Source organism: Oenanthe melanoleuca, chromosome 8 (genome assembly GCF_029582105.1).
Source record: "Oenanthe melanoleuca isolate GR-GAL-2019-014 chromosome 8, OMel1.0, whole genome shotgun sequence".
NCBI classification, from domain to species: domain Eukaryota; kingdom Metazoa; phylum Chordata; class Aves; order Passeriformes; family Muscicapidae; genus Oenanthe; species Oenanthe melanoleuca.
In genome coordinates this window covers 7283789-7310185 of record NC_079342.1, presented here as the reverse complement: position 1 = coordinate 7310185, position 26397 = coordinate 7283789, and the positions used below count along the sequence as shown (strand labels likewise).

General features: G+C 37.9%; 1 protein-coding gene across 4 annotated transcripts in view; it reads left to right on the top strand.

Moving 5' to 3' along the window:
• The window catches only part of NTNG1 (netrin G1), a 141628-nt gene extending 115800 nt beyond the window's left edge, over positions 1-25828 (top strand). For 2 of the 4 annotated variants that reach the window (XM_056497463.1, XM_056497460.1), the window contains 2 exons: positions 4081-4218; positions 24424-25828. In XM_056497463.1, the coding sequence (XP_056353438.1) occupies positions 4081-4218; positions 24424-24653 (368 nt within the window). In that variant the 3' untranslated portion in view covers positions 24654-25828. The remainder of the gene's footprint in view (positions 1-4080; positions 4219-24423) is intronic. The other 2 variants (XM_056497461.1, XM_056497462.1) reach the window with 1 other exon arrangement.
• Positions 25829-26397: the final 569 nt, after the last annotated feature.

Sequence of the window (26397 nt, the reverse complement as noted above, 5' to 3'; positions counted from 1 at the left end):
TGTCCCACATATTTGTTTGATGTAGATGATAGACATCATTGGTATGACATCAGGGCTGTATAATTTCAGCTGCCTAAATAGGCCTAATTGAATATGACTCTAAACTGCTCTGTTTGGAATTTTTCATCAGCTCATTCAGTATGTTGTATTCCCATATACACTGAAATGCTAAGACAGCAGCTGCAGCTCCATAAGAAGTTAGTAAGTTAGTAAACAAAAAGCCAAAAATAAGTAATTTTAAAACTAATTTATGAGTGATATATTTAAAATGTCATGGTACAACAACTGTGCACTTTGAAATTGCCAAGACAGTGAGGAAAGAAAATTTTTAAATCTTTATTTAGCAAGAATCTGAAAAGGCAAACATTTGCTGATTTTCCACTGTAATGCAAGCAGAATTCTCTTGGGGTCCCATGAGAATTGTACCATGTGAAATAACTATAGGATCAAACCATGGTTTGTTACAATCTAGGTAATTAATTTTAAATAAATAACATTCTTGCTGGACTAAGACAGTTTTCAGGATTACAGTTACTATACAAAATGTATATTTCCCAATGTATGTGTCCTAGCTGATTTGCCAACTTAGGAGGTTTTTCCTACTTCTTGTATAAAGTCAGTGGAATGAACAGACACCTAAGCACTTTTCAGGAAACAGAGAAGTTTGTTCTTAAAGTGCTGTCTTGATCTGGGGCTCCTAATATTTAATTGGGCAAAACATGGAGTATTTTCACCTGTGAGAGAGTTGATGGATTCTCCACCCTTCTAGGTCAAGCACAGTCTTGCTCTATTGGAAACGCTCATTTCTCTTTGAGTTTCAAAGCAGTGTTCTGTGGTTTAACTGCAAGTGAAATGTTGGCATGAAGCAGATTTCCAGTGATATGTGCAAATCTTATTCCCGTATGGAAGTCATTTTTTCAGGCTAATTTTTTCTTCTTCAGCCATATATGTAGAAAGGTAACAAATGTTTGGATGAGCTAGTTTAATGGCAGCTAATAGGGCTTTGGCTCCTATTTATCAGAATTGCTTCATAGTTTTCAGAAATACATATGGTAAGTACATGGATAACAAATCTGTGTATCTTAGCTGATGCTTAATCAATGGAGAAAATGTAAAATGTTTAACTTTTAAGACTAAAGAATTCAAATACTGAGGATTTTACCAGTGAGCCAAGTGCAATGTATTATACAGTGGGCTTAAATTTAAATTCTTGATGGCCTTAATTTCTTAAGAAGCAAAATAGATTTTATTTCCTAAAATGAAATATCAAAAATTTGTGGATTTGTATGTAAACTGCAAAATCACCTCATATGGGCAACTGCAATTTCAGAATAAATCAAGGTATTCTAAAGTTTAAAATTATTCATTCAGTGTGAAAGAGAATTTAACAGCTTGAAGAGTTTTTTATTGCTTGATAAAGCCCTAGTAATTTTCAGTGAATGCATATGCTGACAAGCAAGGATAGCATGGAAACCACCAAGTAGACCCAGAGTAATAAAACATGGCCTTTGCCTCACAGCATAAATACTGAACTGGTGATTGCTGTCAGACTTTTAACAAAGCCACCCTTGCAGTCAGTTAGGCTTAAGCTTCAGTTAGCACCAGAAGCCCTAATTGACATGGTTAAGTGAATCCTGGGGGTTGTCCTGTAGCCACTGTCAGCCCAGACTGATAAGCAGCAAGCCTGCAAGCCTCAGCCCATTTCCCCACCTCCTTTTTTCCTTACTTTCATTGTTTTGTTTGAAGCATCACAGTGATGGAGTGAACCCCAGTGAACAGGTTGTAATTTCTGTTACCTTTCTATCCATACAAGTAGTTACCAGATGGAGGTTAGGATGAAAATTCTTTCTGAGTTCAGATCTGCAGGGGATTTTTCCCCCACCCTGGAACTTGTGTATGGTTTGCTTATTAGGGGGATCTGAGAATGCTTAGTTAGTTATGTTAATTTAGTGTTGTTTAGTACCCTGTTCCTGTTAGGGCATTGGAGATACTCACTGCCTCCCTGTGGCACACTGAAATTGTGACCTTTGAGATTTTTAGTGTCTTAAATATTTGGTAGGCCTTGGGAAGTGTTCCACAGCCTGTGATATTGTGTTGGACAATGATCCTGAATATTCTGTGGGCCTCTGTAGTTTATACTGCTGTATATATATGTATCAGCTGGGAAAGATGGAAGCTAGAATCAGTCTATTGGGTGTTCTGATTGGATCTACTAATTTTGCAGAAGAGCCTGGCTTAAAGCTTTGTTTCTACTATTTCCTTTCCCTTCAATGGCACTATATGGGCCTGGAACTTCCTACATGCTTATGTGATAGAATTCAGTAGGAAAGGTTTCACTGGTTCAGGGTCTTGTTCTTTGGAAAATATAACATCAAGTGTCCAGGCTATATATTTCTTTCATAAATACTTGTTTAAGTCACTGTAACTTCATTATGTCAAAAAAGCTGATTTTAACAAGAATTGAGCTCTCTGTTTTTAATGTTATTCCAAGCTATTGTCTTTCAAGGCTTTCTATAAGCACTCTTCAAGCAAATTTTACCTCCTGCCTTCAGAATGTATCTCAAGTCTATGCCTGTTTACATAAACATTTGATATGTCTGATTAACATCAAAATTCCCAGCTTTTCAAATGGCACTCTCTTTGCTATAGTACTCAGCCTTGCATAGTATTTTTGGCATGTCAGTTTTCTGTTTCATTAATGAATGTTGCCAGCTAATTGACTCTATTATTATTGTGGAACACCTTTGCCAAAGGTGACTATTCTTCTTCAGCATCCCAAGTGTTCAAAGTGTCATCTGTAATTTATAGTTAATAAACAGTGAGACAACAGATGACAAATGTCTTTCTGGTAATTTTTTTCCTGTTAGTTTTTTCATTGGAGATATATACATATGTCATTTCCCACTTCAACTCCATTTTTTCCTTAATGGTACCACTGAAGCTTAACCTAATGCTAGGAAACAATTGACAAATGTAGTCATCAAAGTAGCACTGATTCACAGATGTATAAATCCAGACTCCCAGCAGGTTGCCCCAAATCAGGAAGCAGCAGAGATCAGACGCTTCCAAAAGGTGTCTGTGGTCTCAGTTAACAGTGAAGTTACTCTGGGTCTACATGGGTCTACATACAAATAAGATAATCCTTCATTTGAAAACAACAAAAAAAAAAAGAAATAACCAAGGTGAAGAACAGGAGTGCCAAAAATGAGCTCTGTGAGCTCCTTGCCTTTGTTCAGCTGGCTGAAAGCTGAACACAGATATTGTAATCACTTTAAAGAAAAGGGCTGTGAATGAACAACAGAGTAAGTGCTGTGGGAGGAAATGTGTTACCCTACTTATTCTTTAATTAGCTGAACACATGTGAAAAATATATAGCGGGGAATGAGCCTCACTGCATTTTCCATCTGCACACTGGGAGGTGAGAGAAATTAAAATGGCTGCATAAAGCCTGTTCTTAAAGGTTTTGCATTACATTAGTACTCACCTCAAGCTTTTCATTGCAGAATATGCAAAAGGTTTATTAATGTCACTGATAAATGCAATCTCATCAATTTAAGGGCAAATATTCACATAAATTATTATACTGCTCAAACCTATAAAGGAAGACTATCTTGGAAATAAGTAAAGTGCCTTTATATAGCCCTGTAAAGACATCCAGCACTTCTGAAAATATTGAGTAATACAGATAAGCCTATTTTAATAAAGCAAAACGTTTCACCCTGATGGCACATGGATATATCCATACTATACAAAGCTTTTCTCATGTTCATTAAATTGTAAAAAATATTCTTGCCAAAGAGAATCTGTTACAATCACTTACCCTCAAAGACTGTGGTATCTTCTGCCTTTATATCTTTTCTCTTTACTTTTTCTCTTTGCATCATAAAACGTCTCTTCCTGAAATGACACATGCAAACAAATAAATGGACATGTAGTAATTATATTCACTGCTCTAGATATCCTTAATAGACAGTCTTCCTTTACCTTTAGCACTGGAAATGCACCCTTTGTTGGTATTGAATGAATTATCTCCACATGTAGACCTGAATCCAGTGTGTATGTGTTGTCTTGTTTCTGCAGACTGTTATTGTAACCCTTTTGGTTCAGTCCATGATCGCTGTAATGACAGAGGATTTTGTGAGTGTAAGGAGGGAACATCAGGGCCTAAATGTGATAAATGTCTGCCGGGATATATCTGGCACAGCTTGGGCTGTCAACGTAAGTAACCCTGAGAGTCGCCCCTGTCCTGCGGCTGCGCTGCCTCCCGTCCCTGTGCTGTCATGTGCCAATTCTTGGGAGCAGGGAATGAGCAAAAGCTCTGGGCTGTACCATGCCATAATGCCTGAACCTTGGCAGGCTCCTAGCTCTGATTGTGCCATCCACTTAATTCAATGCACTTTCAGGGTCCTCTCTCTCTCCCACTGACACCCAGAGGAGCTCCTGCTGGCATAGGTAAATACACGTCTGGGCAACTGTGAAGTTTTGTATACTAAAACATCAGCAAATTACTTCCAAATTCAGAATTCCTGCTAAAAGAAAGAAGGTGATTTCTCTGCATGTTCATGTTTTTGTGTCCTAAACTTCAGCTTGTTGACTAAGTTAATTATGCTTTCATACCTTTAAACTATCCCTGGACAGTAACTCTAAAACATTGGCTTTGTACCTGTAATAATTAGTGAAAACTAGATGAAAGCTAATGGTTGGGAAAAAATGGAGCTATACTTAACACCCTTAAAAATAAGGGCTGAGTTTTTCCTTAAATGGTGCTAGAATATGTTTCAATGCTTAGTTACATATTTTGCTTCTCTTCTGGTTAACTGGTCTTGTAAACAAGTGAGTAGAAATATCACTTCAGTATATAAAGGATCAGACTTTTACTGCAAATTTTGTTTGTAGTAAATTCTTAAGATTCATTCTTTATAACGGTTTTGATCATCTACTTCCAGAAACTCTGGAGAGTCCTCTCACATTTTTCTTTCACCTTCTCTCACTGCCTCTCTGCATTCGTAAACACACTTGCATTAAAGACACTTTTCTACAAGAGCTTGCTTTTGATTCTTAAGACTGAGAAACACAAGAAGATGTAATTACTGGCACCAATTAGGCAAATATTATATAATTGTTCAATGCCATACAAATGCTGTAAATACTCAAAACAAAATGCAAATTTTATATAATAAATTCCAAAAAAAAAAAAAAAAAAAAAAAAAAAAAAAAAAAGGCGCAATAAGGCAAAATATTACCACGGCCTCTCCAAGTGATAAGTACCTCTAAATCCGAAAAGATAGACTGGTGACAGCTCAATAAATTAGATCTGGAAAGAAAACCAATAGATAATCTCAGAAAATATTGTTGTAATTAACCAATTAGCATTAAAGATAGTGTATGAAGAGAAAAGAAGCTTGCCTGGGCAACACTGTTCAGTGCAACCTGAGAAAACTGGACCTCCTCAGCTCCTACCAGCAAGCTCCTGTTTGTATTTGGCAGGGCATTTAAACCATACTTTTCACATCTGGTTGTTGACTGTGTTCTCATTTTCCAGCTCCTTCTATGTGAGTTATGATTCACAAAATTATTGGGCAGTTAAGAGTTGCAGCAGAAAGCAGGTGAAGTAAGGTTTCAAGTTTCAAAGTTCTCTTTTACCAATTCTTCACCAAATCAGATCCTAGTTATCTCCCAAACAACACACTCAGAAATAAGAGGTCTCCCTCTGCCTTGCACCCCATATGCAGAAGAAGGTTGTCACCAGCCTGTACCTTGTCCTAGATACTGGCAAAATAACTACTGGAATTTGTGAAGCATTGGAAATATTGCAATGACCCGAACTACAAGGGAAAAAAAATTAAAACAGAAATCAGTATGGTTCCCTGCACAGAATGTGAATAAAGAAAACACTATGTCTGTCCACACAGTGGGTTTAAAAAATATATTAAGTAGCTGAGATACTGAACAGGTCTGGAGGACTGCTGAGCAAATTTTACAGTAGTATCTATGCACCAGTTCATCAAAGCAATTACTTATTAATTTCAGTATTGCCTATCTTTTCAGGTTTGGACATTATAAGACAAATAGTGTTCTTTTAATGAGGAGGCTTTTGAGCCCAGCATATAATTAGCTTGATTTTAGCTGAATCAAGAGTATTTGTAAAAGCTTTGGACAGTTTCTGGAAATGCAAGCTAGTGTCTTTATATTTGCTGACAAAACTAATTGAGTTTCCCTCACTATGTTGTAATTTTCTGAACAAATCTCAGTCTGATTGTGTTACTGTCAGATATTCTCCAAGTTTGAACAAATTATCTGATCAATTTCTGAAGAAAAACAACTAGATGCAATTGTCAGTTTTATGGAACAGACATCAAATTGTCATGTTTACCAACCACACACTGATTTAAATCTCATTTCAAGTCTTATCATGGAGGAACAGAATTCCAATTAATTTAATTTAGTACTGTGTCAGTTTTAGCTTTGTTATTTTCCCATTGAATTCTAAACAAATGACCGGGCAAGCAAGCAGACCCCAATATACAAGAAAAATAAGAACTCATTCTGTTGCCTTGGCAAAGCTCAAAAAGATTATTTGTCTGGACACGTAGCATGTGGTTTTGATCTGCTTTTCCCTAAGCCTGTGCTGTATAGGAGCATAGATATGCAAAGATGGATACACACACTCACTCAACAGACCAGTTGTTTACCTATGTTATACATAGGTTATTGGCATTCTTAAGAAATTCTATTCTTACGGAGCTTTGTTGCTGAAAACCATTCATGTAGGGCAAACAGAAGCTTGAGCTACAAATAAACAATTCAAATCTATGCCATAGCTAGTTTAATTACAGGTATGATTCTATAAGTAAATGGAGTGTCATAATTTTATACATTAGTAAACCTTTTAGGGGAAAAAAAACAACACAAAAGCCGAGTTGTGTTTTCTAAGGCCCACAATATATCATTTGATAAATTACAGTTTGGAGTCTACTTTGTACCACACAAAGTAGAAGTCACAGAAGCTATTATCCTCAGAACCATTTATTTAGGTACCTCACTCTTGGTGATTTAATCTAAACCCTCTGAGGATGCAGGCAGAGCGCTCCTCGCTGGGTGCCTGTGCGCACACCGAGGTCAGATGCAATTTTAGACTTTGCCTCCCAGATAAAAAGCACTGTGATAGCAGCTGTTATCTTCAGGCATTCAGGGTTTGTGCTGCAGAGACGTGGCGGTCAGCGGGGTCTGGCTGGTACAGGAAGGTTTGTGCCCTCAGAAGAAGAGGCACAATGGATGTGGCTGTGCCGGCGCAGCTCCTGCAGGTGCTGGGCGTGCGGGGAGCGTGCTGCGCTCTGCGGGGCCCCCCTGCACATAGCCACCGTGGGTTTCTCACCAGCGAGATCAAAGCGCAGGGGATGAATGCAGAACACAACACTTTGGTCCTGAAACCCTTTTAGAACTCCTGGAACATGAGAAATTACATAGCATAGCGTATATTTGATTTTTCTGTTTTATAGAAACTGAATGATTTCCTTTAAAAATGAACATTAAAATAGAACTAAAAGCTCCAAGCCTGGCAAGAAATTTTACCTGCAACTGCAGTTCATTTGGGCCCGTTTTAAATGAACATAGTAATTTTTGATAAAAGGAACCTGTATCAAAAGGCAAAAACATTTAAACACAGCCAAAATACTAAATAGGAGCATTCACTTGATTTCTACATGTACTCCTCACAGTCTTGCATTGCCTGTATTTCCTGGCCATGACATTCCAGGTGACTAAAGTCCATTACATACATACAGCAGCATTTTAAAATAATATCTTCGAATTTCACTCACAGAAGCATTGATTCCAAAACCAGCTGTGTATTTATCCAACCAGGCACAGAAAAAGTGACTCTTTTGCCAATATCAGTTTGGCAGCACAGCTCGAATTTTCATTAAGCATGTTCCTCATGGGGGAAAAGGTGAGGGAAGGTTCAATGACTAATATCATTCTCTACCTCCCTTCATACAAAGACCAAATAAACACACAACCCACAGCACTGCAAAGGCCTAGGGTGAGTGAGAGTTACCAATGGTAGCTGGCACCCCATAGCCAATCAGTGTTTTAAATTATCTTGGCTCAATGGGGCTAATATTAAACAATTAGCAACTGAGTTTTCAGCCAGAAGTCTTATATCAAGGTCTGAACAATCTATCTCATTTTACCCCTTTTCATTAATTTAAATGGAAGGAGGCAAAGGATTGCCCTCTTACCTTCAATGCCCAAACTGGACTCTGTGCTTTTATCTGTCTTCCAGACTAAACCTGTATTACTGTGCAGCCTGTCAGATAATTCATATTCTGTCACAGTGTGCATTTAACTTATTATATGATTATGTAAATAAGAGCTTTTTTGGGGTGGATTTTATCATGTTTACAAATGTTAGAAGCTGGTGTATTTGATCAAAATCATCATGCAGATTGAGTTGCCAAAGGAGATCAAACTTGAAATTGTAAACTTGGAACTTTAATTAACATTTGCTTTTGGAAGATTGGGTTTACTGTTCAGCAAGAAAAGAGGAAAAGACATATACCATCTAATTCTTTAAAAATCTTTTTTCAAAAAAAATACATCCTGCTCTTCTTTCTAGTTAGATTAAATACATATAAATGCAATTGTCTCCCCAGATATCTTTTACATACTTGTACACTGATGTACCCAATACCTACACATTGAACTTGTGCCTAGGGCATAAGACAAAAAAACAGATATAGAAATTCAGAATCAAGGTGCCCTGCTTTCAAGTTCACCATTGCAACTGCCTGTGTGTGGAGCCATAGAAGATCCACCTATCTGTTTTTATATCATTTTACCAGTAGCAGTTTTAATGCTATTAGCTGTTCTGGGTACAGTGGGACTCTCCTCTGCACAGGTGCTGTATGTACTTTCAGTTCTGGTGTGGTTTGGTGCCATGGCTGGTACTGGTGAGCACACTGCCACACTTGGAAGGCTGAAGGGAAGGAAAATATAAAAATAATTTATTGAAAAGGATAAAGTTCTGCTGAGGCTGAGCATTATTGTCCTCAGGAAACAGTCATCTGCCCCGGTCTTTATACACAAAATACTGCTTTCAAAACACCTAGTTTACATGGCTGTTATGCAGACTAAAGAAATTGTGTGTGTGTACAGGGGTTTGGATGCAAGAGGAACAGAATCTCCTTCAAATGGCTCAAAATTTAAATCCAGAATAATTCTCTTTGCATTAATCCAGAATCCAACTGCTGCAACTCACAGCAAAGTATGATTTACAGAAGTAAGAAGTAAGCAAGGCAAGAATACAAACAAAATTACAGCATTATCAGACCTGATCCTCAGATGATGCAAAACACTGGTTCTGCTTGCCTCAGGGGAAGCATGCTGGTGACTTATAGGTATAATGCCATCCTGATATCCTTTTAAAACCAGGGTCTTTTAAACCTGAGAAACAACAAGGCAAATGTGTTTATTAATGCATTCCTTCCAAAATACACAACCCACAGAATAATCACTCAGATACTGGGATACATAGAAAGTTTTCACCCAAGTACGAATATCATGGAATGTTATTACTTTTTAATGAGATGCTAGATTTGAAGGAGAAAAGGAAGGTTGATCTCTCTCTGAGGAGAAGATATTTTAGTCAGAGTAAACATGTCAGAACACAAACAGTGTATATTAACAGAAATTATCTGTTAACCTCTTCTCTATGAAGAGCACAGAGGAGATGAAAACATGAGATGCTTTCTCAGAGAGTTATACAGATCTGCATAATCCCTGTAGCATGTCTAGGCTGGAGACCATGCCTTAATCTTCTTTTAGCACTGCTGCCTACAAAGTGTGTGGGATATTGTGGAAATGGAAGAACCTGCAGAAGCAATAGATTAGAGGGGTATTGGGGAGAGCTCAAGGATGTTATCTCGGTGTCTCTGTGCTAGGCGGCCTCTGAGAACAGGAGTTGTGAGTTAGGTAATATAGGTATGGAGAAGCCAAAGAAAATAACAGGTAAATAAAATCAAGCAGAGAGTGAGGCTCAAAAGAGGGGACTAGTTAGCATAGTTACCATGTTATTGAGAGGTACCAGGCTCCTGACACACTGCAGCTCTTCAGGACATTTACTCTGATAACCTGGTGATCAGGAATTGCTTTTTCCAAAGCAAAAAGAAATGGTTCAGTAGCAACATTTATACACCTGACCTTTAACAGAACAATTTTTCCCCAGCAAGGTGAGGGATTGGATGGAGCAAAGAGGTTGTTCTTCTCTTGATCTTGCCCAAGTGTCAGCTTCAAAGCTGCTATTTCATGGCTGTCCAAACTGCTCTAATTGCAAGTGCTGCAATCCCTCTTCTCCCAATTCCCCACTATTTAGTCCCATACCCCTAGCAATCTCTCAGGCACTTGTTTGACCTTTCACTGAATGATTTCAGATCTATCTCAGCAGGGCACTAACCAAAAAAGAATAGTTTTTCTGTTATGTTAGTTCTGTGATATGAATCATCCACTGGTTGAACAAGCAGGGGCACCCTGGGAGGGCATAACCTGCTCAGCTGGGGAGGGATGGAAGCCAGTCAGGCTAGGCTGGGCTGCCATGCAACCCTGGCACATCTGGGGGAGAACTATTCTCCTCTCCCCATCTCTAGATCATTCTATTCTAGGAGCTTGCCAGTATTTTTACCTGACAAGGCCATATAATTTCAGAAGGAAGAGCCAGTGAATAATTAGGGAAACTTAAAATGTTACCCTTTAAAAAAACATTCTGTACTCTCCTAAAATAGTTTTTAAAATGCACCAACTTATAGAAAAATCAACAACTCTCTAATATTCTCTTGTACTGAAGCAGAATCACAACTTTTCAGACAACAAAACTAGGATTCTGCATGCAGAGCCAAATCGGACAGTGGTGATGGATGTGACCAGAGTGCATTTCCAAAACAGCCCAATTCAAAAAGAGTGAATACAATTTGTAATATCTTGTATATTTTTAGTGCTATATCAAGGAGGAGTTCTGAACAACTAAATATCAGGAAATTCATGAAAACTTAAGCAAGTAACATTATTTGTTTTCTTCAGTCAGATGATTTTAAAATGGTTAATATTTGATAGCACAATGATAAATATTTTAATAGAGTATATTGCAGTCAGTTAGGAATAGATCAAAAAGATACAAAGTAAGCTCCACTAGATAAACTTTTATTAGGTACATGAAATAGAACATAAAGCTTGATAGCAATTACTATTTAATCTATTCACATTTGGAAACGTATTGAAGGGGAAACTTATAACTCAGTTGTTATGAATTATTAAATCTTCATTTGAACAGTGATGAGCAGGACTTCTTTTCCTCTGAAAAATCTGTCACACTTTCCTTTTAAGCCTGCTCAGTGGCCATAACTTCTGTGTAATTTGCCTGCTCACTGCCTTTTTATGAGGACAGAATAAAGAGATCAATAGCAGCACAGACACACCCAGATGGGACGTTTTTATGAAGGGGCCTTAAAAGGACCATTTAGGAGTAAGTAAAGTAATCTCCATCCTACTTAACTGCAGATAAAAATTACTGACCTGAGGCAAATAAAGATAGCCAAGGTTTCCTATCTTGGCACTGATGCAACTGATGGCATTGCTGACACCAGCACGTGCTGATTATCAAGGCTTCAGTAGTTGTTTTAACTTCCTTTACACATGTGCAAACACAATAGTATGGAAACTGTTGGTCTTTTTTTTCTCCTTTTTTTTTTTTTCTTTTTTTTTTTTTTTTAATGGGATAATCATAGCTTGAATAATAAGGAAAAGGCTGAGAATAGATGTCAGGAATTACTAATCAGTTTTATGAGAATTTACACATATAGAATTCTGCTAGAAAAATGAGCGAACCATGGTGTAAGAAATTTGCTTAGACTACAAAGGTATTGTGGCTATAAAGACCTTCAGAAGAGTTTCTAAGGTGTGGGTGACAGAAATTAAGTGTTCAAGAGTAATGTGTTCCTACAGATACTTTACCATTTAGGAAAGGCACTCTAAGAGTAGTTTAGGGTATTTTTTTGAAAATGTTGACTTAATGCTCTTTATCAGTCAGCAAGGCAAATAGATTATTGAATTTTTAAGACAAGAAAAAGAGTGAAGTGGAAACACCATAATGTCACTACATAGTTTCATGATGTGCCCATCTCTTGAACACTGCATGAAGTCCTGATATTGAAAAGCCAAAGGATCCTTGACTCGTACTTTGAAGAATTTAGAAGTTTCATTTCCAAGAAGTGTAAAGAGAGTTTCATCACATATAGCTGTTCCTTTAAAGAGCTGCATTTTGATCATGAGGCAATAAGCAGTGACTAGCATTCAAGGAGGACAAGTTATTCTCACAAAATTCAAAAACCTAACTTACTTCCTACTGATTTCAGGAACAGGAGAATCCCACAATGAGATTTAAACTAGGGCTGTTAGTGCAAGGAAATTCATATTGAGGGCAAGCGTAGCCTCCTTAAATCAGCTCCATTATGTTGACTATGCAGCGAAGCACAGCTCTGCAAGGAGGCTTCCACTCTCAGAAAGAACAGCCTATTCCACATATCTTAGAGACAGATTACAACAGTGTACTGCAACACAAACATCTCAAAAATTGAGCTGCATGCTTTCAAATGCTTCCAATTACGTTTGCACACGTGCCCTTTGGTACGCAACTGGGGAGAAATATAAAAGGTGGCATGTACACTGCATAACTTCTGCAAAGGTATGAAAATTTGGGTCAAGATTTACACCACCTGTCAAAATAAAGCCATATACTGCAATAATTTTTTTGCAATGACCTGAGTGCTTTGCTAGTTCATGCTAAACTATTACTGATTTAAAACAAAGTGCAAAGATGCTTAGAGAAGTGTACTCCAGTTATATCTTTTATTCAGTGGCAACATGACAACTTAGTGATGATGCTGCAGCCCACGCTGCACTGCACCATTAGAAGGACCCTGAGTGTTTTGCAAATACAAAACATTGAGCCAGCTATGCTGAGTACCTCCCTCACCTACTCCCACCCGCCCTGGCTTTAGCCCAAACCCCTCTGTTCCACTTCCAACTACTTCCCCTTAGCACTCCTCCTGCTGTTTTAGGGAAACAGCTATTCATTCCATAGCTTTCTGGCAGTCTTCAGAAAACCAGCATCCCACTCAGAACTGCCATGTTACCACTTCAGAAATGCAGTCTCACAGCAGAAAGCCTTTGCCTTTCACACTCCTGTCATACCCTCACTTCACTCTGGGGCTGTGTTGAAACCTGAGCAGGCACTGTGCTGGCTGGCCTTGCTTGCCAGCCCTGCTTGCCTCGGGGCTCCATGGAGTAGGAGGAGGCTGCATTGCTGATTACCCCCAGTGTTTGTCCTTCTCAAGGCTCTAGGCCTACAAAAATTCATCCTACCTGGAATGACAGCCTTTCCTTGCCCTTCACTAGCACATGCAGCCAGCAGCACATACCCTCCTGCCATAGGAGTCAATGTCAAGGAATACAGACTTTTCAAGGAGCTGGGATCTGATCAGTCAGATTTCCACTGCCAAGGCTGCTGGAAAAGAAGGGCAAACATGGATAGGAGCTAGTGAGAGTTCATATTATGTAATGTAGAGGGTTCTCTGGGGCAGATGACAGGACTGGACCCAATGAGATAAACTTGCCAGGAAATACAGATTAATAATCATCCCAGTTCTGTTGTGCAGAAATTTGTCTCCTTTTTCACTGAGAGTTCTAAAGGAAATACAGTCAGACATTATGTTTTAAAAGTACATTCTAAAAGTACATTTTCATAAATGTTGAGTGTTTCTTGTGTGACCCTTTCTTCTCCAAACCAGAGGTTTGTGACATTGCTGTACACACAGCCTCTCAGGAGCAAGAGAAAATAACCAATGTCCTTGTTTCTCAGTTTTAAGTGCAGGTGGAAGACTTTTTAAATAACACAACTACTTCTTTCCATCATTAAATTTAAAGCTATTAGTTCAATACATCTTTAGAAATATCCAACACACTATCTAGATTTATTTATTTGATCACAAATTAATGGAGATATCCTTGGTACTTTTCAACTCTGGCATGACTTAAAAAGAACTAAAAATTGGAGAAAATAATTTTAAACAAAAGTACTTTGAAGTGAAATCACATTTGGCAGTTATCTATTCCTCAAGGATCCCAGGTTATTTCAGTCTTCTTTAATACTTAAATTTTAACACCTTTGTGCATCACAATTGATAAACAGAAATATAAATACGTTAATCAGCATGTCAAAAGTAATGCCAGAACCATATAAAGCTTACAGGGAAACAGCTTTTACTCATGAGAATATTTTATTTCTGGTCTTTTTAATATCCTGGATTACCTTAACACTTTGTCATAGTAAGCAGTATCAACATCCATGGTTAGAGGCATTATCTTTAGTTCATATGCTGATAGAAAGAACTTTTCAGACATTATCCCAAACAAACCATGCTATTTATTCTCTAAGACAGGTCTATGTCTATATTTTTCTACATTGTAGCAAAACTTTAAAGTTGATTAAATAAGATTAATATAATTCTATTATTATTGCAACAACTTACTAGTGGTACCCTGCATATCCATATTGTAAAAAATCTGTAGGTTGCCTCTATGCATGCTTCAGGTCTATTGGTTGGTGTGTAATAATGAATGTCTTTCAGACATTTTTGTTGAATTGTATGATAAGTCAATTTTTTAAATTCTTGCAGGTAAAAAAACACTGGCTAAGACTATGACATTGGTTACACCTAGGTAAAACACTGCAGAAAAACTGGTGTGTCTGTAGAGGATTGTGTTGGAAAAAAGCATCTGTTATCTGGGGTTTCCCATCTAATGGTTGCTCTGTCATGAAGATAAATGAACAATGATAACCCAAAGCAAGTCTGCATGTAGCAATAAATATTGTTGATGAAAACTAGCATGAAGCAGCTAATAGCTTTAATTATTTGATACATTAATTTATTAGTTCTTATTTTTGCAGAGTGCTACATGTCAGCTGTTTGAATCATCTTATTGGTATTCTGATAAAAAGAGTGGAAAAGTAAAGCACTGCACCAATTAAAATCCCTCTCACAAGAGACCATGTTATCAACTGTATATCTCAGACAAGAATTACGATATAAGAATCTGCCTGTTGAATTCATTTTTTAATTTTACTGTAATATAAAAATAGACAATAACAGGTAATATTTTTATAGATCAGATGAAGCAGAGTGGATAAAAAATTTGCAAATCTTTACTGTGTTCCTTATGCATGAATATGAAGCAGCTGAAGTTCTGATAGGTGAGATTAGAAGGAGATACAATACACGACATTGGTATTTGAGATTGTCAGAGGATGTAATCTTCTTATGCAATCACCTATGACAATTGGACAAGATTGCATAGTCCTTTTTTAAACTTTATAGTTTAGAAACCTTTTTAAAGCTTACTGTCAGCAAACTCTCCTGGAAACAATAATCAACTCTGCTATTTCATTTATCTAATCATCAGTGCAATGTGGTAAATAGAGCAGGAATTCACAGGACGTGCATCATTCCCTACTTTTGTCTGCACAGGCAATTCATTGGACTTTCTTTGGCATCAACTTCCCCATTGTTCACAAGCAATAAGAAGTTTTACTCTGAATTGCTTTGACACCTCTAGGGAAGTGTTTTTATCCCCATTCTAAAGCTGGATCAGCAAAAGCACTCTGCAGCATTTCATCCACACTCAAAACAATAAATCAATGTAGATTCAGAAAGATCTCCTGATTCCCAGCATTGTTACTTGAACAAAAAACCCCATCCCTCACGTCATACATGTTGTAAGAATTACACAAATGCTTTACCTTTCCCTTTGCATTGTAACTAATGTTCACATAAATTCTGAATGTTCATCTCCAGAGAGATTCTACACCATTAACTTTGCACACTGGTGTTTTGATCTCCTGTAGGAGAACATTGTCCTGATATCTTTAAACCTTTCTTTTGACAAATGCACACAGAAGGAATACATAATGACATGCAAATACAAATTTGGCTTTACCTTTCCTTGTGGTTGCTGTAAAAGAGCTGATAAGTCACACTTCCATTTAGTTACATACCCATCCCACTTTAATACCTTTGATATTTGCTACAGTGCAATTAAAGATTGTTGGTGTTTCCATTACAAATGCTGTTTTATGTAGTTTAGAAGTTGATCATAACATACATTTCCAGTAGGTTGTTTACCAGCTGTTCAAAAGCTCCCATACAATTGGCTTTCAGCCGAAGGAATGAGAAGAAAGTTGGCAACTTTTGAATTATTTTAGATCACAAATAGTTTTAGAGTAGCAGTGATTATTAATAGAAGCCATCAGCAACACATTCTTCACTCTCTTTTACCCCTTCCCTTACAAATACTTCTTTGAATAATTCTAATCCCTTAAATCATTGGGAATTATTTTCAGTTGTGATTACCTTATCTGGTTTTGCTCCCAAATAAATTAACAAGTGTTTGGGACTCTTTCATGGATTTTGAAAGTCCTCAGTGTAGTGTTCACTAGGAAGAATAGCCAAAAGAAAAATTATTTTCTCAGTAAAAAAAGACAAATTCTTTGCATTCTTTTTGTGTCCATAACATTATTCCAAGTCAAACATCTTAGCAGCCAAGGATGCAGGAAAATACAGCCTTTTATATAATTCATAATCATGTATTTGAATTGCTGACCTTTGCATGATCCTGCTTTGGTTTGCTTTCCAGACTTTCTGCTGTGGTTTTGTGCTCTATAAAAGCAATGCTTGTTGCAGGTATGTTTCACAGTTCTTGGAAACTTCCAGGGAAATCCTGTTGTCTCAGATGAAGCAGAAAATGCTGCTGTGCAGGCAAGGTCTCCCTGCCAGCCCTTTGGCTAGGACTGAACTGTCCATAGATGTCTCAGGAGCAGTGGCACCTGGGTGTGCCCCAAAGTGTCATGGAGCCAGGAGCAGGACAGAAGGGGTGAGGACAGCAGGACAGGAGGGGTGAGGACAGCAGGACAGGGAGTTTCCCAGCACACAGTTCCAGGCTAGGGGAGCAGGGCAGCTCCAGTGGCAGCCATGGAGTCAGGCACAGCCTGGACTGCTCAGCTGGAACAGGGAAGCTGTGCCTGGGGGCCAGGAGCCCCTGGCAGCCTCCCAGCAGTGCTCCCAGTTAAAGCTCCCCTGGACACTCTGGTCAGCTCCATGTACGTGTCTGAAATGCCTTCTGGCACAGCTAACGGCAGTAGCTGCTCATATTTAGGGAACCAAATTCCATCCCCCCATCATTCATAAGGCCTTTTGATGACTTCATCTTTTACATCTGAGCACTTTTTGTGCTTAACCAGTTTTTATTGATAGTGGTTACATCTAAACCCTGACCTTGCTGTTAGCAGTAGAAAAAAAACTCTGTAGTTATAACTGCTTCTTTTCCTAGTTAAGGAAAGAGAAGACAGATCATGTAAGAATGTTCATTTTTCTCCAGGCAGAGAGAAATAATGGCACTGCAGCTTATAGCTTTGTAAGTGGAATATGAATGATAGGGGCATGTAGTCTCTTTTGAGCAATTAAAGCTGATATGTAGTTTGTCCCTCTCCTGAGATTACCCTAAAGTATGATCAGGGTCATACCAATTCAGTGGTGCTCCTTCATAAGCAAAGCAATAAAAAGAATAGGGAAATTTTGCTTCCCCCCACTTTGGGAATCATCCTCTTTTGTAGAAGTATAAAATTGGAACCATCAAATTCAGAAAACTGAAAGGTTAAATCATTCATTTCCTGAAACTAAGGAAGATTGAAAGGTATTAGTTCAACTATAATTCTTAGATAAATAAAGCTGGATTTGTTTTCATCCATTTTAATACATAATCACATGTAGTTTCTACCAAAGCTACTATGGTTATCATGTAAGAGTATCAATTCCAAAACTCAGTTCTCCCTTGTGTCCTTTTGACAGGTTAGATTTATTTCTTCTCATTATTTTTATTAATTAAACCCAAGGATTTTAGATTAAGAATAAAGATGAAAAATGAGAATGCACAGACACAACCTATGAAAAAAAGTAACTTTCTGCCTCTACTATCTTCATACCGTGGTTAAAACCCCCCACATATTCTGTATAGGATTTTGCACTTTCAGTGGTGAGACATAATCAACTAAGCTTACCCATGTGGATGCTAGGATAAATTGCTGCCTATTTGCAGGAGGGAGGAATCACCATCCATTCTCTGGCTGTGTGCTGGGCAGAACTCTGAGTAATAGCTACATTTTCTTGTAGGAACTCTGAAGACTTTGCCTGCAATTTGATTAGAACTGGCTTGGCTTTGAACTGCAGGTTGTGGACAAAGAACAGAAATCATATGTAGGCAAACAACCTAAAAATTCCACTGCAAATTTTCAGTGAACACAGTATCTCCTTTACTCCCCTATTCATTTACTCTCTGATAACTTAATTAAACTGGTTTGATAAAAAATTGAATGTCATTTCAATTGTGCTTTTAACAGGCATTTCCAAGACAAGTTAAGATGGAGATGTCTGCCTTTAGAAATTATTCTCACTTGGTCAATGTTTATTTCCCTGTATTGCTGGCAATATAATTAATCACAACATTGTTTCAACTTTGCACCAGAGATCTTTGTATTAATGTTTGTCATTTTGTGACCATAATTTTGACACAGTAGGATACGCTTTAGGCTTGTACTTGTCTGCAGTGATTTATTTTGTCTTAAGAATGTGCTTTGGTAGATAAGTGCAAACCTGTTTTATTTTCATGGTATCAAAGCATCTGCCTTGTCTTGATTTGACAGTATCCTAAGATAGTTTTACTACTACAGCAAATGTTGAGTTAGTGTCACTTCCAAACAAAGAAATTATTATGAATATCTCATTTATAAGAGCAGTAGCTGGTTTTCATATCAGGCATGTTTGTGGATTCAAAGCACTGAATAAATCTGACACATATTCATGGTAGCAAAACATTTTAAAGCCATTTGGCAATAATGTAAATGATAAATTAAATTCTAAAAAATAGAATAGGTAAAATAAGTACTTCTAATTGAAAGACGGGAAGAAATCTCAGTGACAAAGCCTTCAACTCAGTTATTACTCACTGGTTATTCAAATGAGTAAGATACTTAACCTATAAAAACTTGACGTTTTGTCATGTGCTGTGCAACACGAACTGTAGCAGCAGTAGCTGTAACCTTTCAGGAGAAGCCTGACTCCTTCTGTTTTCCCCATGCCCTTTTATCCTCTTACCTGACATCTATGCTATGTGGGTGAGATCTTATGAGTCAGTGGAGTTCCACGTAGAGATCTTCAACATACAGCAAGTATATATTGTATTTTTAAGATTTTTTTCCCAAATGATGAAGATATTCATTGCTGACTCTGGCAATTTAAAATATTTTGATCGTGGTCCCTTGTGTTCAACTGGAACATGCAACTGGATACAACTGGAAAGAATTTCACACCTTTGCATTCAAATGAGACTAAGTCTTTTGCATTCCCCAATTCCATTTCTGCCTAGTTGACAAATTATGAGGGAAATATTGCTAACACTGTCACAACTGCAGAGGTTTTCTTGCTGTATATGTACATGTAGATACCCACATTCTTATTAGGCATACACACAAGCTTCATTCAGTGTGATTTCTTTTATATTCTGAGATTGTTTTTACCATTTATTGATTAAATGATCACAGTTTTAGAGAATAATGCATGTTAGTTACAGGCTACTCATAGTATTTACAGGAACTAATTCTGCATATGACAAGAAATCGCTTGTGCTTGTACTGGATTTACTGAACTTATTTATGCAGCAAGATGAAACCTCCCAATTTTTTCATGGCATTTCACTGTGCTGTTCAGTGTCTATATATAGACAGCCACTGCATATGTTGGAGCTACCTATAAACATCATTAATGCAAACATGGGTTTCACTATGCTGGGTTTTTATTCACTTATGCACAGACAGAATATTCTGTTAGCATGTGTGCTGAAATCTTCCTCATTCATGAGTTCAAATAATATTCTTTACTAAATAAGAAGTACCAAGGAAACAAATGCATTAGAGGAAAGAAACAGCCAAGAATAATTTCTTCAGCCATGAGACCCGCATGCTCTCAAATTGATGAAAAATGGATGGAATCCAAGGTCAAAAATTCAATGATGCCAGTCACAAAAGCCACTAACAGTGTGGAAAATTCACTGCAGCAGAAGTCGGGGCAAAGCTTGCATCAGTGCTTTAGAAAAGACAAATATGTTGTGTAATATATTCAGAGCTGTCAACCCACCAACTTGTCCAGGGACTGTGATACTCATGATCTGGGAGACAAAAAGGAGGAAAGTGAAGAGATGGTTTTAAAAAGAGAGAGAGGGAGGGAGAAGGCTGTAACAAATGATGCCACAAAAGGTGCACACTGAAGAAAAACAGTGATAGAAGCAAATGTAGAAAACATTGTTTGAAATTTAAGTCTTCAGAATTCAAGAAAGGAAGCAAGGACCTCTAACAATTTTTTTTCTTTCTATGACTATATCATTAATGATCTTTATGTTGTTCCCACAAACAAAATTTCATCATAAATCCAGATCTTGATGCAAAAAGAGAACACCATCTATCCCAGCTCAAAAAGTGTATCAATTGCCTGTCCCACCTGAATAAGATGTTACTGTAGGCAAGACATACAAAAATTAAGGTAGCACAAACAAAGGTATAAATTTTATTTTCTCCCCTCTTGGATGGCCCTTTGGGAAAGACAAGAGTGTAGAAGAAACTGTATTTAAGTTCAGTAGCATCTTGTTTTCTGTCTGGGCAGCAGGCAGGCCTAAATCCCTGGGCACGTGCTCTGCAGCTGCCCAGACACAGCAGCCAGGTCTTTAAGCCAGGAGCACAAAGCTGTGCCTGAGGTGCCCCTCCAGACTGAAGAGAACAATACCTGCATTTCTGCTTTTCTATCTCTGTTGCTGCTTCAGAACTAAAATCAGCCAGAGCTGTATAACTCTTTTCTTCCAAGAACCTACAAGGATATTAAAGTTAAGTTTTGGAGAGACTCAGGAATTTTCATCTATTATTCAGATTAGAATGTTTAAGAGGAAAGTAGTCATTTGTCAAACAGTTGTGTTACTCAGAATATTTCATTTAATACCCAATATAAATTCTATGAAAAACTAGCACATCTATGAAAGGCTAAGACTACCCCTTCAGCCAGCTCAAAGATGGGTATTTCTCCCTTGTCTTCCTTTTTTGTTCCATTCCCAAATTTACTAACACTGCAGTTAAAGATGGAGAGTATTTTGTGACATATGGCAAGGTATGTTGTGCCTTCTTTTCTGTCTCCTTTGTGAAGGGTTTTAAGGATCCTATAATTGGACTGTAGTTAGACTGTAAATTGATGAATTATGAGAATAACTTTAAAACAATTTCCCTTAGTTTGCTTTAAATATTTCACTTCATGCAGCTGCACAGATCTGGAGACTGTGCTCAGAAATATCCCCCAAAAAGGCCTGCAAAGCTCTCCAAAACAAATGAGATGCCTGTTTTGGTTTTTAAATGACCAGTTTGATGTCCTGGCTTCTAATTAAGGAACATTTGCCAGCAATCCCACAGCTAGTTCAGCCACGCAGGTCTTATTAGTCTTCAGTGTGATAACTTTGGAATTTACTCGTGTCACTTCTCCAGGTTTCATTCTTTGGTCAGAACTTGGTACCTGATGCCATTCAGATAATTATTAGTCAATATTAAAGTTTTGAAAGTAATCCTGGCCATATATTCAGAAAGATGAAAATGGCATTAGACTTGATCAGAATAAAATTAAAACAAAATTGGCAAAAAATGTTTCCATGATTTTTTTTTCATTGAACTTCCAGCTCACAATTGCCATCTATACGATACATATATGTGCACACATGTCTGTGTGCAAGAGAAAGAGATATAAGCACATGGTTAGGAAAGCTGTGGCAATACAAGATCAACAATTCTAGAATTTTCAGCTATACAGTATTTTGCTGAGAACAATAAAACCTACCTGCATTCCTGTGGGCAAACATTTAAAATCATATAAAAATAATGATGAAGCTTTTGATCCATCCCTTCTTTAAGCACATTTCAAAAACTTCCTAATGAGAAAGAAATGGTCTGATTTAGAAATCAGCATCTATAACAGTGTATCCAGAATTTTCTTGATGGCATGGTTTAGGGGCTGTCTGCATGAGTGTGTCAGGCAGAACAGCCAGTGTGGAACAAAACACCTCTCCAGCCAGCTGTAACTGCAGACCAGATCTGGGCTAAGGGCCTCTTCAAATAACAGGCTACAGTCTGCAAAATAAACTTTAAAATAGGAAACATATGTGTTTTATAATGCGTTTTTTTAAAAATACAGTCTACTTAATACTTGAGAAAATTTGGATAAATTATTCCAGGCAAAATGTGAAGTGAAACATCTCTGCTGTTCAAGAAGTGGTGTTTAATGAACTGTTGACCTACAGAGTTTGTCAAGGCAAACAAGGGTCTGTACTGATGGGGCAGATATTTCACAATTTTCACTGCCTGAACTGTAGGAAGCATCCCAGCAATGAGTAGAACATGCAGATCCAGTAGCTGTACCATCAGATAAACTACTTTGATTTTGCATATTGAGATGACTAAATACATACACTCTGAATAATAAAGTCAACTTCAAAGGTACATAGCCTCAGTTATAAAAGACATAATGCAAATATTGACTTTTAAAATACAGTTAATTTTTTCTGCCTGTTACCATGGTATTTTCTGGGTTGTTAATCTCATCACATTTATTTGGTGGTGACTTACTGTTTCTTACATATTTTTTCTAATGTATGTGTAGAACATTAAAATTCACACAGAGAATCATCAACAAAACATGTTGTATCTTAATATTCATTTTTTTCCATTGCAATTCAGAAACTGGGCAACAATATTAAATCCATAGCTCTTAGTAAAAAAACATAATTGGTAAAGGAATCACTAAAAAAAAAAAAAAAAAAATTACTGATCCCTCCTAATTGCATCTACAAGTTTTCAACATACTGCATTATTTGGCCCACTTGGATGCAGAACATCAGAAAGCAGACCTTCTAGGGTAAGAAAATTATTTTTCTGAAAACAAACTAGGACAGATATGATTACCAGTGAGGTTAGTGGTGCACAAAATTGTACAGATTTATGTAGAACTACACCACTTAAGAACCTGGGCTATTTCACTTTTAGTTCTCATGATATTTGGACTGCTTTTAAAAATAAGTAAATTAATATTTGCAAAACTGTACTTCTTTGTAGCAATAAACAGTAATGTTTGAGATGAAATTAACAATAATTTCTCTATTCTGAATCATTTAGGGTATTATCAGGCTAAGGTATACATAAACATCATATGACCTCGAGTCTGCTTCTTTACGAGATAATCTTTTCCCTAATTCTCTGAGTTAAAATTTTTGCTGTTACCTTCTACCTAGATCGTAGGTGCAAGTCCTTTACTAAAATTGCTTCTCTGTGGAAGGCAGAGCACATATCATACCAGTGATATCATCTGAAATAAAACACAGATTGACACATTTAATTAGTATGTTGCTCATACCTCTGCATTTTCACCCATGAAATATTTGTATTGATATTAAGCAATACAAAGTAAAACTGTCAACTTTTCAAATACTATAATATTATGCAGGTCTAAAAGTTTTGCCTGTATTATTTTCTCTTAACTCCCTTGTCAAATCTGATTTCTGAAGTTATTATCAGGCTACAATATCTAAGATAGCTTTAAGATGCCATACACCAAAGTAGCAAATCTAATTAGGATGAAATATTTGATCTATAATGGAAATAACATTATCTTTTATTTCCAGATGTCTGTACCATATAAGCCCCATCCAACAGCATGCTGAATTTCCTGCCTGTGCTTGCCTTATCTTTTTTGCATAATTTTTTTCAGATCATTAATACATCCAGTTCTTGATTATAAAACCTTGTCCTCTCATGCACATCTTTTTGCTTCCACAAAGCCATATTGCATTTTTAACCAGTGTTCACAGTTTCCAAAAGCTCTAGATACATCCCCCCTTTCAAATAGCATACACCACCTACAATTTCAGTTCAGTAATAATTATAAAGATGCAGACATTAGCACGAGGCATGTATTAATATTCTTATTATTTCATTATTCAATAGTCTTTCATATAAAATTAATCAATACCGTAGTCAGTGGTGTTAAGTGAATAAGACGGTTTTCCAAGAATACGGCCTTAAGGGAGAGAAAAAAAAAAATTATATTTGAAAAAGCACAGCCCCGTTTCATATGTCTCAGGAAGAGGAGGGAGGTGGAGCTTCAATTGTGGTTTTAATGCATTTCTGCTGTAGATGAACTGACATTTATTCTCTGCTCTGTCCCCCCCTTCCCCGCTATCTTGCAGCAAACGTGTGTGACAACGAGCTGCTGCACTGCCAGAACGGGGGAACGTGCATCAACAACGTGCGCTGCCAGTGCCCGCCGGCCTACACGGGCATCCTGTGCGAGAAGCTGCGCTGCGAGCGCGACCCGGGCGGCTGCAGCCACAGCTCGGGCCAGGGGCTGGCGGCCCTGGGGCCTGGCCTGCTGCTGCTGCCTGCCCTGCTCACGGCCTGGGAGTTCTGCAGCTGCTGAGGGCATGGGGCCCTGGGGCCTGCCCTGCTCACGGCCTGGGAGTTCTGCAGCTGCTGAGGGCATGGGGCCCTGGGGCCTGGCCTGCTCATGGCCTGGGCACTCTGCGGCTGCTGAGGCCATGCAGCCTGGGGCCTGGCCTGCTGCTGCTTCCTGCCCTGCTCATGGTCTGGGAGCTCTGCAGCTGCTGAGGCCTTGGGGCCTGCCCTGCTCATGGCCTGGGAGCTCTACAGCTGCTGAGGCCCTGCCTGGCCGCACCACACTCAGACTGCACCACTGGAATCCCAAAGGGAAAAAAGAATAAAAATTACCCCATATGAACTAGGAAGGCCGAACTGAACTAAGCCATAACACTCAGTCACGGACAGGGCTGCGAGTCCGACTGCTCGCCTGTGACTGGAGGCGCGTTGGCAGCGGCCTGTTCTGTCAGCCCGAGCAGTGCTGGCTGCAGGACTGACCCGGCTCCACAGCCCCGCAGTGGGACCAGAATCCCAGCAGCATCCGCCTCTCCTCTCCGGTGCGCTACTGTACCTCCCGGCGCGTGGACTGACCAAACCAAGGCATTCTTTGCTGTCAGTGCATTGTGGGTATAAGGAAATCTGTAAAAGCTGCCATATTGGCCTGCTTCAGCCCCCAAATCCTTTCCAACCTGTGCTTTAGTGAACGTTGCTCTGTAACCCTTGTTGGTTGAAAGATTTCTTTGTCTGATGTTAGTGATGCACATGTGTAACAGCCCCCTCAATAAAACTCAAGCCAGTCATATCCTTGTATACCTTAGCAGCACTGCATCAGTAAGATGCTGTGTTCACCTACTGTACAAGAGTGGCTATAGGACAAAAAGTGTATTTATCCTTTTGTATTCAAATGAAGTTATTTTTCTTGAAATAATGTACAATGTAGATTTTTTGTATTATTGCCTATTTGTGTTACCAGACAATTTATTAATGTATTTAATTCTAATCAGGTAAGAAAAAACTATTACTTTTTATTTAGTCTTTTTCTTTTTCCTTTCATTTAATTGTGCAGAGATTTCTCTGTATGGGCAACGTGCTGGCATCAAAGAATATCAGTTTACATATATAACAAGTGTAATAAGATTCCACCAAAGGACATTATAAATGTTTTCTTGTTGCTTTAACACTGGAAGATTTCAAAGAATAAAAATTCCTGCATAAACAGTTCCAGGAAGACGTGTTGCTATTTCTTAAGGCCTTTTTAGAAAACAAACAAATAAAAGTAGTTTATGGTCTTACCATTCAGTATCTAGAAGAAACCCAGATTCAAAAGTTGAAATTACATCATAACAATCTAACCTGGCTTTAATTTTACTGTTGTCACTTTGCAAACTTAAAATGTTAAGGGCATCATTTGCTTGAAGTTTTCTTCAAATCCCAACCTTGGAAGAGGTATGAAAAGTTGAATAGTTCTCATCTTCGTTCTCTCAATTAATCACATGCATTACTCCAAAACTAAGTTGCAAGGTATCCTAGAAGCTGGTCTTTAATTTGTACCTTTTCTGGCAATAAGCAGATAGAGGCACAGCTTACATTATTTTTCGAAAAGCTTCATTAGAAAGATATGTTTATATATGTACTAGTCTGCTTAAGAAACTGCAAAACCAGCAGCAATCACAAAAAAACCACCAAGATTTAACTTTTAATAAAGTCAGATTTAATATTTAGAAGGACTGTCAAAATATACAGCGGCGAGTAGATAAAAAGTGCTGCTCCAGCAAATAAAGTTTTTT